The 15,947-nt window shown below is 30.0% G+C and overlaps 1 protein-coding gene across 1 annotated transcript; it reads left to right on the top strand.

Moving 5' to 3' along the window:
• The first annotated feature begins 13,655 nt into the window (after positions 1 to 13,655).
• Positions 13,656 to 15,381, top strand: LOC140867533 (transcription factor MYB3-like). Its single transcript, XM_073272605.1, has 3 exons — positions 13,656 to 13,923; positions 14,579 to 14,711; positions 14,939 to 15,381. Exons 1-3 carry the CDS (start codon positions 13,788 to 13,790, stop codon positions 15,180 to 15,182), a joined length of 513 nt encoding a protein of 170 aa, XP_073128706.1. The 5' UTR covers positions 13,656 to 13,787; the 3' UTR covers positions 15,183 to 15,381.
• The last annotated feature ends 566 nt before the right edge of the window (positions 15,382 to 15,947 follow it).

Below are 15,947 nucleotides of genomic sequence, written 5' to 3'. Positions count from 1 at the left end.
TCTCCCACTCAAGGGACTGACATTCTCTTATTTTAAGATTATAAACTATTAAGGCACCGTTTAGTTTGAGGTATGATATAAGTAATATATAGATAAGTAATATAATGTAATAAAAAATAAATAAAAAATGATAGTTAAAATAGTTTTGGATTTGATTGATAGATTATGGTTTATTTGATTTGATTGATTACATTTTATATAAAAAAATGTTAAATGACTATTTTGTCCTTTTAACAATAAATAAAATAAAAATTATATTATTTATAAGGGGTAATAGAGTCATTTGAATTCAATGATTTGATTGATTTGAGATAAATAATTAATGATTTAATTGATGTAAAATAAATAGTTAATATATGGATAAATAATATGATAAAAAAAACGTGAAATGAGATGTGATGAATTATACATATATTAGTAATATGGTTAACAGAACGGTCCCTTATATGTATGCTAGGACAAACAACATTGAAAACCAACACCTCCCTCTCTACTAACCAACCACAGGGGATCATTAATTCGAGTTCCACCAGCACAAATCTGCCAAACCGGAAACTTTGAGCTTCCAAATCAATGCTAGGCAACACAGTCCATTTCCCAAACATCCCAAAAAAAGTCGCGAGACGCCGAAAAGAAGGATAGCTTGCTGCCCATGACCGATGAGGCAGAAGAAAAGTGCGAATGGTTTCAGTCTCTACATTGAAGGTAAAAAAAAATAATCCATCGCCAATCCAATGCATGAAACCTAAAGCAACGTGTGTACTTGCCAGAAATAAGGGATCGACTCCTTTGAGATCGATATGCCTCCAAACCTTATCGACTCCGATGGTTAGCACTACGATTTGCCTCATCGTACCAAATGTTAATGTTCTAGTAACATGCTGGAACACCACTTTATACTCCATGGAAGCCTCCTAAAACACAATCCGAATGACATCGAAAGCCATGCGGATGCGGATAAGGAGGAAGACTGAGACACTTGCTTTGCCACTGGATTAGTGACATAAAGAATCTGTTCATCTCTCTGCTTATAATTATTAGAGGCCAACACTAAACCATTACAGCTAGTTCAAACTGGATTTTCGAAACCGGAGTCGAAGTTACTAATCTCGAGACCAATCATCTGCAACAACAACACACAAAGAACCATATATAACAAGATTAAGGGCAACGTGATTTCTATAAGTATCTTACTTAAAGACTGTGTTCTAAAAGACTGCACCTAGGATCGCCTAGGCGCTAGGCGGTTGTCCATCGCCCCGATTTTTAGACAATTGTAGTTTTTGGGAGTTATTACATTTAATTGATTATATAGACCGCCTAATCACCACCTAGACTCCTCAAAATCCGCCTAGGCAGCCGCTTAGATTAACATATATATAATTTTTTTATTTTAGTTTTTTTAAAAAATATTATTTGACATATTTGTCCATCAATTTGTAGCGGATAAAGACGAGAAATATGTCATGCGTTTCAAGTTTGAATTCGATAAAGAGGAATTATTGAAGAAATATTAAGATGAATAAGAATATTTAGATATTTAGACTAAAAAAACAACACTTAGGTGAATGAATTCGATAAAGACGAATTATTGAAAAAATATTAAAAAAAATCGGACAAGAATAATCATATATTTAACCTAAAAAGAAAAAATCGTCTAGATCCCGCCTAGACGACCACCTAAGTGTCTAGGTGCTAGGTGGTGGGTGACCACCCACCCACCACCCAACGCTTTTTAGAACATTACTTGAAGGTAAAATACATTTTTTGGTCCACAAATTTTCTTATTTTGGAATTTGATTTACTATGCGATTTTCAAATTTTGATTTTGTTCACTAGCGTTTGTTTTTTTGATTTTTTTTTCGATCACCATTTATTTTTTAAATTTTTGTTGGGAGTAAAATAACATTATAACTTAACTTAAAAATATAGCCACCACACTTAAAAATTAGTATATATAGCCACCACACTTAAAAATAGATTTGCCTCACAAAAATAACTTATGATAATGTGATTTTGTAAAAAATTTTAGATGATTAAATTTATTATTATTTCAATTGGAAAAACATTAACTTCGATTTTTATTCATTATGATGATTTGGATTGGTCAGACTTAAGAGTGAGAAAAAATATCGAATTTTCGATATACAAAAGTTACTGTGCCGAAAAATTCTGAATTACCAAATTTTTGGTATTCGAAAATTTTGATACGATATGGTAACGATACCAAAATTTATCCCTAAAAATATATATACAACACTAAAAAAAATCCTGATATAACACCATTGGCTAACTATAGTAAGAGGACAAAGTAACATTTCATGGTTGGAAAGATAGCTTTCATGGTTTTTACTTTTTGTCCAATAATAATTACACCGTCGTCTGGTATGTTCTAGGAAAATTTGGTAGATGAATAGTGTGTGTATTCAAATATAATTTTTTATTTCTGTGCTCAACCACCATTCTTTCTTCTTCTATTATTTATTTATTTTTTTAAGCACATTCGCTTATAAAGTGAGTTCATGAGTTGATCAACTCATATTAACGGAATATTAATATAATTATTTGTTCATCATCTTATATTTTTATTTTTCCTAGATCATGCCCAAAAAATAATAATTTTTAAAAAGTTATTTATACCTTTTGTTTATATTTGATAAGACGATAAATTGTTACTTAACGGAATACAAAATATCCCGTTATTTTGAAGAAATAAATTATAAATTGGTTACTTTTGTTGTAAATTTGACTTAGTTTTGTAAAGGAAATTATTACTAAATTATACCATTGAAACATAGATAATAATTTACAAATGCATTTAAAAATTTTAAATTATATAATTTATAAGTGTAATTGATAGAATTAAAAATTATTTGTTAGATACAATCAATAATAAGTATATTAAGACATTTGTTTTGGGTAACAAAGAAGAGAAAGTAACAAACAGAAGTGTCATAATTAGATCGGAGTCAGACTGAGAGAGAGATAAATATTTTAGCGAAAACAATAATAAAATAATGAAGAAAAATTAAATAATAATTTTACATAAGTGGAACGATAAAATTAACAAAACAATATTATTATCAAAGAATGTTTGGATCGGTGGAGTGTTTAGAAGGGTGAATGAATACTTCAAATTTTATAAGGAGTTAGAATTAGCAACAGTCCTAGCATATCCTGTTTATTGAAGTAGAACATAAGCCTACTAAATTAGTGCGGAAACAGACTATTGAACATCTACTGAAGCTCAAGTATGGTAAGGAAAGTGACACCAAATTTATTTATGGAAGTTCGAAGGATAAAACCTTCTACGTCTCTCCTTATTCTATTTTCATAAGGTATCCACTAAAAGCTTTGATTGGTACATTCTCTAGTACAAACTCATTTCAGCAGGACTTATCTACTGCATGCCTATTGAAACTCCTAGTATATCTATAATTTTTTAATCGACTTTGTTCGATCAAAAGTTTACAATTCTCAGATCTTGATACTCATGCACAAATGTTTACAAAGATTGACGCACAATATTGATCCTAAATATCTGATATATCGATGAGTGTGTACAAGAGTATCTTTTCGAGTGGAAACTTGAGTGTTTTTCTTGAAAGCAGTGGAATGCTTCTTGTAAGCTTTTCTTTTCGTCTCTTTGGTATGTCTTCTCAAAGTGGCCGATCAGCTTTATATAGCTGTTGATTTCAACGTCCATAAACGGCTTTATTTACTCTTTAATGATTGTCCCTCAAACACGGAATATATGTATCAGATTTATGTTCTCTAAAAAGGATGTGCAATAAATGATCATTTAATGCTTAGTACGATGCATTAAATGCGATGTCTCATTATATCAGAACGGCTATATAATATGCATTGTGCTGACCCGTGCTTTTTTTAATAAAAAAAAAAAAAACACCGCCTGTTATGGCGGGGGTTTGTGTTGAACCTTGCTTACTGCTTCTACATTATTATCGTAAGTCTACTGGTTCTGATACATTCATATGTTCTACTGTTTTTGTTCTACTAGTTTTGTTCTAGTCTTATTTACCAGTCTACTTCGTTATTCTATTTTCTAAGTCTATCTAGGTTTACTGCTACTGGTTCAGCATACATCACCAAAACTAAAATCCTTAACAAAGAATTTGATAAATAACAATGATAATAGAAAATTATTCAAGCTCATATCATGAACAAATTGAACAAAAAGAGTTAGTTTAACTCCAAATGTACATGATCACATATTGAGAGAAAAAAACTGATAAAATAGTAGGGAGTTTTTATTAATTGAAAAAAAAAATTAAAGAGTGATGATGGTGTTACCTTTTGAAAAAAAATTTAAATAAAAAAGATGATATATTATTTTAAGGGTGACGATTTTTTTTAATTCGATTCAAGCCTCCGAAATCTCATGTACGACGTCATGTCAAGGATGGGTATAAAATAAAATATTATCTCCACTTGCAAAAGGAAAAAATGGCCAGTATATAAATTCTTTGTTAAAAGCTTTAATTAGTGCGTATGACCACCACTCTACGACTAGAGTTTTCTATTGTTGATTTTGACTTCACTAGATTATTGGACCATATACATAATGCACTCGTTTTAGAAATTTTTTTTTAACTGTTTTCCTAAAATATTTTGAAAAAATTTCCTTGCAAAGTAATTGGGATAATGATGTTACAATGGTAAAATATTTGAAAATTTTTCGAACAGAATATTAATTACAAATTATAGTTTTTATTGAAAAAAAGTTTTTTTTTATGAAAACTCATGTAAGACGGTACAAGTCAATTTTATGTGAGATGATTTCCTAATCAGATAGTCCATGAAAAATTATTACTTATAATGGAAAAAATATCATTTTTATTTTAAATATTGACAGAAATTGATTCGTATCATGGATAAAAATCCGCGTGATCGTCTCACAAGAGACCTACTCATGTTTTTTCAATTTTCAAATTAGTTCAATTTTGGACGTGCTTCGAAAATTGTTGGTTTGTCTGACGTCATGTCATCAAATTGAACCAAAATAGCAAAAAATAAAAATTTTACATACCAAAACCAACCTAATTTGAAATCTTAATAGAACAAAATCCAAAATTGGACAAGTAGACCAAAGTAAATATATATATATATATATATATATATATATATATATATATCATTTAATTTACATTTTCTTTTATATATAATGATCACGAATAGTTGAAAAATTAAGGTTTATGATTCTATTGAAATAAATTAAATATATTTTAAAAAATTTATATTGAGGATATAACATTTATAAATACTTTTTTTAATCGATATATTGTACATATTTGGAAGGAAAAAAAAAGTCGGTGAAGCTTAACCTTTGAATCCAAACATGCACGTGAACGTGCATGGAAAGTACATACTTTCCCATATGAGGGAAAATTACGACGACAAATCAATATGGGTTATATGGTTTGGTAGGATGAATTATTTAACAATCACCCAATATCATTAGTTTGAGTAAAGTCTATTGACTATACTAAATTTTGATTTTGGAGTAATACTCTACTTAACGTTTAATGTAACATATTCAATTCATCACTTCATATATTTTTAATTATTTTCGAATTTAGATGGTTAGTTTAACATATTTTAAAGCATACAAAAATGTTAATTCATAGATTAACACTTGTCATTTGTTCAGAATGGTAACAACCAAGGATAGTACTGTTACAAATTTACATAAATGAATTCGAGCATCAAATGAACGCGTCTGAAGCTGTATTAATATTTTCTACAATGCCTGATAGTTATGACTTGTCACTTTGATGTCTTATTCTTTCACGAACATTCAAGAATTATTATTTGTATTGTACTCTTCAAAGCACTGGTATATTCGGAATTTTTCGAAAAATTCCGTAACTAAGTGCCAATTTTTAATACAAGAATTCTTTCCTGCGCGCTTATCTACCTATATAAATTACATTACTTAAAATCAATAAAATAAATCATACAAAAAAAATATGTAAAATATAATTTTTTTTTATGAAACTGCATTTTTATAAAATAAAGTCTACGTCGAAAATAAATTATATATTTATAAGTTCCAATTAGTGTTGTTTTAATAATTAATGAAATATTTACAAATTTATTTGTTTAATATATTTAACTTCAAAAAGATTACTATTCTACTATACTTACTTGGGCATTTATAATTGATAGAGTAATCATTAAGAGTAGTTTGGTAGAGTTAGTACACAAAACGAATACATCATTTGAAAATCATATCAAATACTACATAGTATTTCACGCTACATTATCCACAATTTATATGATATCCCAAAGATTAACGGTGGTTTTTTTTAAAAAATAAAAACAAAAAACAAAAACACCAACCTATTATGGGGGTTAGAGTTAGACAGAGCCTTACTGGTCTATATAACAAAAAGGGAGGGGAACTAGGCCAACCTCCAACAAATACAACTATTTAAGCATTTCAAAGCTCAAAATTTAACTATGAATATTATTTACATCAAAAAAATTGTCCAAGATTTTATGAATGTGCACTTGCCTAGCCTAAGATAGTGTTTGGAAGAGCTTCGAAACCGTTTCTCAACTTTTCTTTCACAAAATTTTGTGAATTTTTTTGTAAACAAAAGTTGAGAAATACTTTCTAGAAGTTCTTTCAAATTACACTACCTAACTGTCTGCTACTTGATTTCCTTCCGGAAAGATATGCGGGATATAACATGGGAATTAATCTACCAGTACTCCATATATAAAAACAAATAAAGGAGTACTACTACTGGAAGGGAACTTTTATTTACTACGAAGATAAAATCACCCCGTCTTATCTAGTTTTATATGGTCCAAAATGTTCGAGAGCCCGTTTCAATCCAAAGCGGAAATAGTAGCTAGCTAGACTCCACCATGCATGTACACCCATATTGAGAAGTTTACTAAAAATCTGAATCAAGCTAAGGGTTTCCTCCGCGATATATCGATCCCATGAGCAGCATGATGGAGAATAACTATGTTCAGCAGGCCGGGAAGATGCACGCATGCATGAACGACAAATTAAACTTAATTTAGAAATAATTCTAAGGGCCGGGCATGGTTTAATTCATTAATTTCAACTTGGAGTAGTACTATATATTTGTGTAGGAAATAAGTGTGTATCCATTTAAATTCGGAACAGGTATTGCATAAGCATTTGCAGTTTAAATCTCTCCAATTGAATCAGCATTCATAGGAAATATATAGTTAAATTTGTGTATGTGTTGAAATTAAATGAGGTTTTGGGTGAAGAAAATACATCGTAACCTCCCTGCCATTTCAGTACTTGTCAATATATAGCTACCGTTCACGTTATTTTTCCCATAGTTGGGAACGAGGTGGTTGTCTCGATCGTACGCACCAACTCACTCAATCTACACCTAACTCAAATTTTTAATAATTCCTTTCAAAATAGAGAGAAAAAAAAAGGGTTCACTAGCTAAATATTAATGATAAGTTGGTGGACATGCATGGATCTAGATCTCTACTTTCTTTTTATTATTACTATTATTTTAAATTGAAAATGTTCAGTATGTGATCATAAAAAAATATTAAAATTTCATGCGAGATAATATTGTTTCGCAATAGAGCACTCGGTGCTATCATTTTTGAACAGCAGATGATTTGTTTCCGTCGTTGATATACGATCGAGCTGTTGTAAAGTTATTTAATTGATATATGATCCAAGTTAAAAAATTAATTTTATTCTTAAATAAAATTGTGAACTAAATATACGTTTTATTTTTCAAGTTTATTTAATTTATTGATTAAATCTGTGAAAATAAATTTTTATTTATTTAAAAATTATATTATAGCAAGTAAGTATCATATTCTTGGTATAAAAATGGTTGTCATTAACTAATGCATATATATATCGATTGATAAATTATGTACTCAAATATAATATATTTTAAATATATATATAATAAAATGATATATTAGTTTTTATCTATCTATCTATATTTATAATGATAATTATAAATAAAATGATTACAACTCAAAAACTAATTAAATCATATACACAAATAAAATATATTTATAAAAATATTAGAAAATAAATATCTATTTATTCACATTCAAATTAAAATACAAGTGTTAGAACCGCAAAATTATTTAAAAAACAAAACCTAAATCAAGTGCAGAAACTTTCCGTCATAAAAAAAAAAAATCCATGCATATCAAGACGATGAGTGAGATTATTCTCACACCGCAACATCGTTGATAACCGCCACACACGTTTTTTTTCCCTCAAAATATTTTTCATGATCTACAAACCTTCATGTTGATTGTTGAACATATTTCCAAATTCTCAAATATATATCAATTTCAAATTATGAAAAACTAAAATGATTATTAGTCTTGCTTTGCCCTCCGAAACAATACCTCCGAGCTCCATTGACACATTTATTTTATTATAATTTTATGCTTAATATATTAATAAATTGTTTAGATGTATATATTATTTATTTATGAGTTGTAATTTTTTAAATATATAATTATAATATAGATATAGAAATCATGTAATATTATTAGGTTATATATTTAGAAATATTTTCATATATAATTGAGTATATAATTTATCTATTAGCATATATATATATATAATCCTTTCAAAAAATTAATTAATATAATCTTGAAAATAAAACACTAATATAATTTAATTTAATAAAAGTAATTTGATTTAACAACAATTAATATTATGATCTTTTTACTATATATACTATAAGAGCACTATATACTAACTATATGAAGTAATGATATAATTTCGGATTAGCCTAAAATAATCTCTCTCTTATCAAATTAACTACAAGGGATATTGCGTTATTTCGGGATTTACCAAGTGCGCAACAAAAGGTAGCGACCGCGGATTCTCACGTCATAAAAAAAAATTAACTACATGGTTTTACAATATTATAATAACATTATTTTGATCTTTATACTTTATAAATCGTTCCATTTCAATTTCAAAATTAATAGCTTTTATTTTTAAAATTTTAAAAAATTTCTTCATTTTTTATTTTTCTATGAAACACGTACATCGTGTGTGTATGCATGCCATGATCCGTTAGCACTTAACAAATATCATGTATTTTTATAAGGAAAACAAATCTTAATTTAATTTGATCCATCCGATTCATTGGCTGGAAATTAATCAGTAGGTGTAAATCATCCGGTATAGCAAAGAAAATTTAGAAGGGCAATCTTCCGGTATAGAAAGTTAGATGTTATAACGGTGGATAATTAGGGTTTGTTTAAAGTTGGATTCGATATACCCAATGCTTTTTCCCTGTTATGAGATGTTTATGCCACTAATCACTTATAAGTTATGACCATGAGGGTGTTGCGCGCTCTCCTTACTTTTAAACTCAATTAAAATTTAGCATTTTTTTTTGCTAGAACTTCTCCGAGTGTTTCACTTATAAGATCAATTTTACTTTTTCAGATTGGTTAATTAATTTGTACAAATGACATGTAAAGTGTAAGTTTTGGAAAAGAAATAAGAGAAAAATAGACGTGTTCATAATTTTTATCCAAACAATGATCAAACATATCTACATATCTTTCGAGTAAGTAAGTACATCAATATATTTTTATTCGATCTCCAATAAGTTCATGCATCTTGGAAACCCTTGGAAAATTTGGTAGATAAAATAATGTGCATGTTTAACGTTCAAATAAAATTTTGCGTGTTTGCTATATGTATGTTCAACCACCATTCATTTTTTTCAATTATTTTTATTTTTGTTGAGGATAAGGAAATATAACATTATTTCAACTTTCAAAAGGGAAAATGGCCAGTGAAAGCCTTGCATACAATGAAAATGCCTAATCAGTATGACTACTCACGACTAGAGTTTTAATTCGAATGTTGATTTTGACCTAGCCTGAAAATATTGGACCACACACACGATTCAATAATGCACGTTCTTGGAAATTATTTTTGATTGAAAAATTTTCGTTGTGGAATCATTGTTTTAATCATGTTGCATCGATTATATTAAGCGAAAAACACAATTTTTGTTCCATTAATTAGATTTTGATTATCAAATTAATCACAGTCAGATCATAGTACAATATTAACTTCTTTTTTTTTTGGCTTTTAATAATTTTTCGCTAGAGTACTTACATTTCACAGCTCAATAAAAAAAAACTAAAGGACTAAATTAAAGTGCAAAATAAGACGTTATTACATGCACTAATTAGACCTACTTAATTTTGATTAATAATTAGACAATCGAAACCCAATTCGAGGCAAATTACCGGACCAATTGTATTATTTTCCCTCATATTCATTGCTTATGAAATGCTTGAAAATTTTAAGCCAGAGTTTAGATTTAAAAATATTAAGATTCACGTGCATCATTTCATAGAATATAAATGCTCATAAGATATTTTTTTCCTCTTTAAAAAAAAATGATTTTTCTTCAAAAAAATATGATTTATTATTATTATTATTATTATTATTATTATTATTATTATTATTATTATTAAGAAAAAGATCCAATAAATATATATTGTCACTCCGACGAACTTATTTTGGTTGGAAGACCATATAAAGATAACAAACAATATCATGTCATGTTTGTGCAATGTTTTTCCATTTCCGTTATGTGCTTCAAATGTTTTTCTATGGAACATTATAACAGGTTGGAGATTATATATCTTTTTTGATAATCGAGAAATTCAAAGACATGCACCGGAAAGGCTAATGTTCAGCTGAAACGTACACTAGGTGAATCGATTATATAACCAATTACGTTTACACAATTAAGAACATATATCGATATTCCACATGTCTTAATTAGTTTGAACCCAATCCAATTCCAACCCATTAATATATTTGCATGCATGGGAAATACCTAATTATTTTCCAAATAAGGATGTGGAATATAATTAAGTACTTTGGATGATCCGGCGTAGTTGCATTAATTCCCTCAACTGCCACATTTGATTTGCAGGTGATGAAAAGTCGACGAAATTATAGAATTAAATGCAAGAGATGAAAAGTCACCCGGTCGTACGTCTTATCTTAATAATTCACGGCTCCTTCGTGCGATGGTTTCAACTTTGGCACACAAGATTTGGACAGATGTCGGGTATTACGTATCAGGAGGCAAATGGATTTAATCAAGAAATCAAGTGGAAGTTTTATATACATTATTTTTTCAATAGAAACGTTTTTGTATGGAAAAGTAATCGAGTTATACATATATATTTTTGGTTTTGGGAGTTTGTGGGAATCGGGAAGCATTCGGGAAAATAAAATCTATAATGCGTGGTGAGGACCGATTGATGTGCAGTTTCGTCTACGCAAAGTAGAGCCCGAATAATGAGAGAATGGTATAAGATACGATGATCGGCGAGAACATTAATGAAAAATAAGTGTTAGAAACAAACTTGCACCAACCTACGGTGGAAGGTGTTGCATCCATGGGACTGGGAGTCTTGTAAAAGTCACATGTAGATTTCCTTTGGTGGATTGAGGGGTCAAACTAGGATGAATCTCGTTCTGAAAGAGGGTTAATTTCAACCTAACATATAAGTATTACCACAATGATAGATCTAATTTCTCATGATTTATCACGTTAACAATATATAATTAAGGAAAAATTGCAAATTTAGTCCTATATGTTTGTCACTTTGCGATTTTGGTCATCTATGCTTTTACATTTCAGTTTTAGTCCTGCATGTTCTTATTTTTGGCAATTTCTTTTCTTTTTATTAAAAAATGCTTACGTGGCACTGTACACGTCAGCTCCACATCAGCACTGAATTGGTGTCACGTCAGCGCCGCGTTGGAAAAAGGACTAAAATTGCCAAAAAAATAAAGATAGCGGACTAAAACTAAAATCTGAAAATATAAAGGACTGAAATCGTAGAGTGACAAACATGGAGGACCAAAAAAACAATTTTTCCTATAATTAATTATGCCTATGTGTAAAAATACGAACCGTTGGATGCATAGTTTGGGTATTACTCATATGCTAGGATCTCATCTACCCTGAATTAATAGAGGTAATCGTGACACCTCATATCACATATCGGATTATGCATGAGGAGTATTTTACATTGATTTAATAAAAGATTGATTATAATGTACTACTACTATAGCAATTTGGATCAACTATTTACATAATTTGACGATGAATACAAATTAATTGCTATAGAAGTTCAATATACGATTTGCGGGTATAGGCTGGTGACGTTTTTATCCACGCAAAATGTATGGATATATAAATAAAAAGGATGGATGAGTTAATGAGATCCTACTTTTAGGGTATTGCCCAAATCATGGATCTAATGATCTATATTTTAAAGCATAAACATAATTAATGTTGGAGAGTGCATGGCGTGGAAAATCATTGAACCATTAAATTGACAATTAGGATAATACACGTAAGGTAGGTTCAACAACTCGGATCATTTCAACCTACCTTTACAGACACTACACTCATGATAGATCTAAGGGTCATCATTTATCAATACATGCGGGGTCCACTAAAAAATAATGAACCTCACGTTTATTAATAAATGTCAACCGTTAGATTTATATCAATGCAGTGTCTGCATAGGTAGGATCTAATTTGCCGTTGAACTCAACCGGATGAATGGATGATATATGTATATTAATTGATGGAAAAACTGAACGTCGTCTTGTATATTTGTCTTTTTTTAAAAAAAAAAAAACTAAGTCATAGATGATGTAAAAATTGAGTTGCTAGCTAGTTTCTTAATCATTTAATTTTTAGCAATTTTGGTTCTTTTTTTTTTTACAATTTTATTCTTTTTTTGGCGGTCCTGATAAGACGTTACACACGTTAATATCACATTAGCTTCAAAATAATTAATATCAAGTAAAAAAATGACTAAAATTATCATAAAATGACAAAGATAATAGATTAAAATTGAAATTTAATAACATAGATGACAAACAATGCACATAAACAATCATAAAATATCAAACTTACATTAATTTTTTCTTAATTTATTTATAAAATACACATGTCAACATAGAATATGACAAAGTAAAACAGTATATATTTCGAAATTTGACTCACTAACATTATTTGTTATCTTATATGGACACACGGTACTTTTAAAACGAAATTTGTGACAGAATCAATTCGATACAATATATATCTCATCAATGCTATATATACCAAACAAAGATTAATTGTGACAAAATTTTACAAGTAACCAAAAGAACAATTAATACCCATCCTTCAAAAAAAAAGTAAAAAATATTCCAGTAAAACAAGATATTTTTAAGAGATTTTTAATCTTTGTTTGTTTGTTTACGAAGACGACGACTTTATTTAGTGAGAAGAAATGGAAAATCCAATCTTATTTTTAAGATTTGAAAGGGAATTGAGGACAAAAACAAGATGTACTGCTGATTACCTAATTGACTGGATAGATACAAAGATTTTATATTATATAATTTTATTGCCTAGAATATAATATTAGTTTGATATTGACGTGTGAAAAATGGTTGGTGAAGAGTGCACAATCGATTTAGTTCACTACTGTTGTTGGGCGGATCCCATTTCAACCCACCAAAATTGGGGGAATCCACCAGTCAACGAGTCAGCCTCCATTCTTCTTATTACAACTCCATCCATATCCACTCCCCGGCCTCTTCTTTTCTATATAAATACACTGTTATCCAACTAGGGTTTTATATCCCATGTACACTAACTTCAGTTGTAATAATAATATTAGTCATAATTAGGCCTTAACGGCTTCGTTAATCCATTCCAAGTATGAGGAAATGTTGTAGCAGCAAGAAACACAAAGAGAAATTAGAGTCCTCATGGAGCGAGCAAGAAGATAGTCAGTTGACCGATTACATCAACGTTCACGGCGAAGGGCCTTGGACCAAAGTCCCCAAGTCCGCAGGTTTTTTTCACTCATCTTTCTTTTTTTTTCTTCGCCTTGGTATACTTTATCATGATTTTATCTAACTTCAAATTATTCAAGCGCGAAAATTTTAATATGTTTGTGATTTAATTTGTCGATCGGTGTGCTGGAAATAAAATAAATCGTGATGGCATTTATTTTTTTTTTACCATGTTTTCTACTAGAGTAGGTCAAATAGTGCATGCATGGTGGTTCAAATTTGAAAAAGTTAGAAAAAGTTTAGGCATAATTAAAAAGCATGTATTCAGAGCATCGGTGGGGGGCTGGGGGGTTGCCGTTGCCTTGCGCTTAGCTTCATTTAGATTTTTTTATTTTTTTTCAAAAATTTTATCTATAAACTTTGTTTTACTAAAAAATAATTACAAAATAACAAAGAAAACATAACTCTCTAATCTAATTTATCAGTTCTCCTGGTGGTTCTCAAATTTCGTCTCTTCTCCATTATTTATTTTGCAATCGTCCCGTCTCCTAATTGATTATAATGATGATATACGATATAATGTTCTTTTTTTTTTTCTTTGGCAAAATCAAACGCAAACACGATATACAATATAGAATTGAAGGGTTTAATACAATAATCGAATAGAAAGATAATCAAAGAAAATGTTACATCCATTGATTTATATATATATAGGGTTGCACCGGTGCGGAAAATGCTGCAGACAGCGTTGGATGAACCACCTAAGGCCAAAAATTAAGCAGGGGAATGACTTCGGTGAAGATGAAGAAGACCTCATCATTCGGCTCTACGCACTCCTTGGCAATCGGTAAAGAGTCTAATTTTTCGCAACGAAATATTGTATACAAGGAAAAATTATAATTTTAGTCATGTAAATTGGTTTGCTCACGCTTTTTGGTCCTATTAAGTGCCGATATCAAAAAAAGACTAAGATTGAACTTTGATAACTCACTGGACGAAAACGAAAAACATACTAACGAATTTTGTGATATCTTCCCTTTCATGCTAAGAGATTAACCCTCTATTGGTTGTTAGGTGGTCTCTAATCGCTGGACGTTTGCCGGGTCGGACAGATGATGAAGTAAGGAATCATTGGCACTCACATACTAAGAAAAAGTTGATAAAAATGGGCGCCGACCCGAGTAAACATGGCTTGAAACTATGTCCTCTTACCATGTTCAGCTCCTGTAATAAGATACTGGATCGCCATGGAGACATGCAAGACGAATCATCCGGTTCCATCAATGACCCCGGATTTACGGGACAACCTGATGTGTAATGCTTGCAGATCGGAGTCATGTTCCCGGCCCGGGAAGTTGAAATGGTGTCTAGTTCGAATAAAATTGATGAATCTTGATAAATCGGATTCATAAAGTACATAAGTAATTAATATATAATTACTATGCGTGTGCGAGACATCGTTTAGGAGTTTTTAGCTTTTCTCTTTTCACAATATATAATTAACATCGAGCAGAAGATTTTACCGCCGCTATATATAGTTGCAGCTGCAGCATGTTATTGTATGTGGTGACATGTTTTGCACCACAATAAATATAGAATGGTTTAAGATTTTTATCTTCTTAATTTAGGATTCTGGCATGGTGATATTATACGCGCCTGACGATGACATTGGCGTTGTCACCATATAAAAATTTGAAAGCAACAAGTCACCGTAGCACATAATTTGTGTCGATTTCAAAATATTTCAGAGTAAATAATTGCAAGAAATGAAAATAATGTGCGTAATATATACTATGTGCGTTGAACTTTCAAAGACAGGCCAGCAGGCATATAACTTTCACATGGATGACAGTGGAGTGGTACTGTACGTCGCATATATGTATTAAATTACGAGGTATATATATTCTTTGGTCTAAATATGATGCATGGCCAAAACACAAGGACACTGTTGCTTTCGTACAAAAATTAAGCAACGCGCGTATCCATCAAAGCGGACAATATGTAATAGATAATATTCCCAGAATGAAAAAGACACGAGGAGGATACATACATATGAAGTCAATTAATTGTATTGCAAGTTGTT

This window comes from Henckelia pumila, chromosome 4, assembly GCF_033568475.1.
Source record: "Henckelia pumila isolate YLH828 chromosome 4, ASM3356847v2, whole genome shotgun sequence".
Lineage (NCBI taxonomy): Eukaryota > Viridiplantae > Streptophyta > Magnoliopsida > Lamiales > Gesneriaceae > Henckelia > Henckelia pumila.
The sequence above is the reverse complement of the archived record's forward strand: the minus strand, read 5'-3'. Positions and strand labels throughout refer to the sequence as shown.

Coding starts and splice junctions, on each gene's coding strand:
- LOC140867533 (XM_073272605.1), top strand. CDS start 13,788: ATGAGGAAATGTTGTAGCAGCAAGAAACACAAAGAGAAATTAGAGTCC. Junction 13,924..14,578: donor CAAAGTCCCCAAGTCCGCAG/GTTTTTTTCACT, acceptor ATATATATATAG/GGTTGCACCGGTGCGGAAAA. Junction 14,712..14,938: donor TACGCACTCCTTGGCAATCG/GTAAAGAGTCTA, acceptor ATTGGTTGTTAG/GTGGTCTCTAATCGCTGGAC.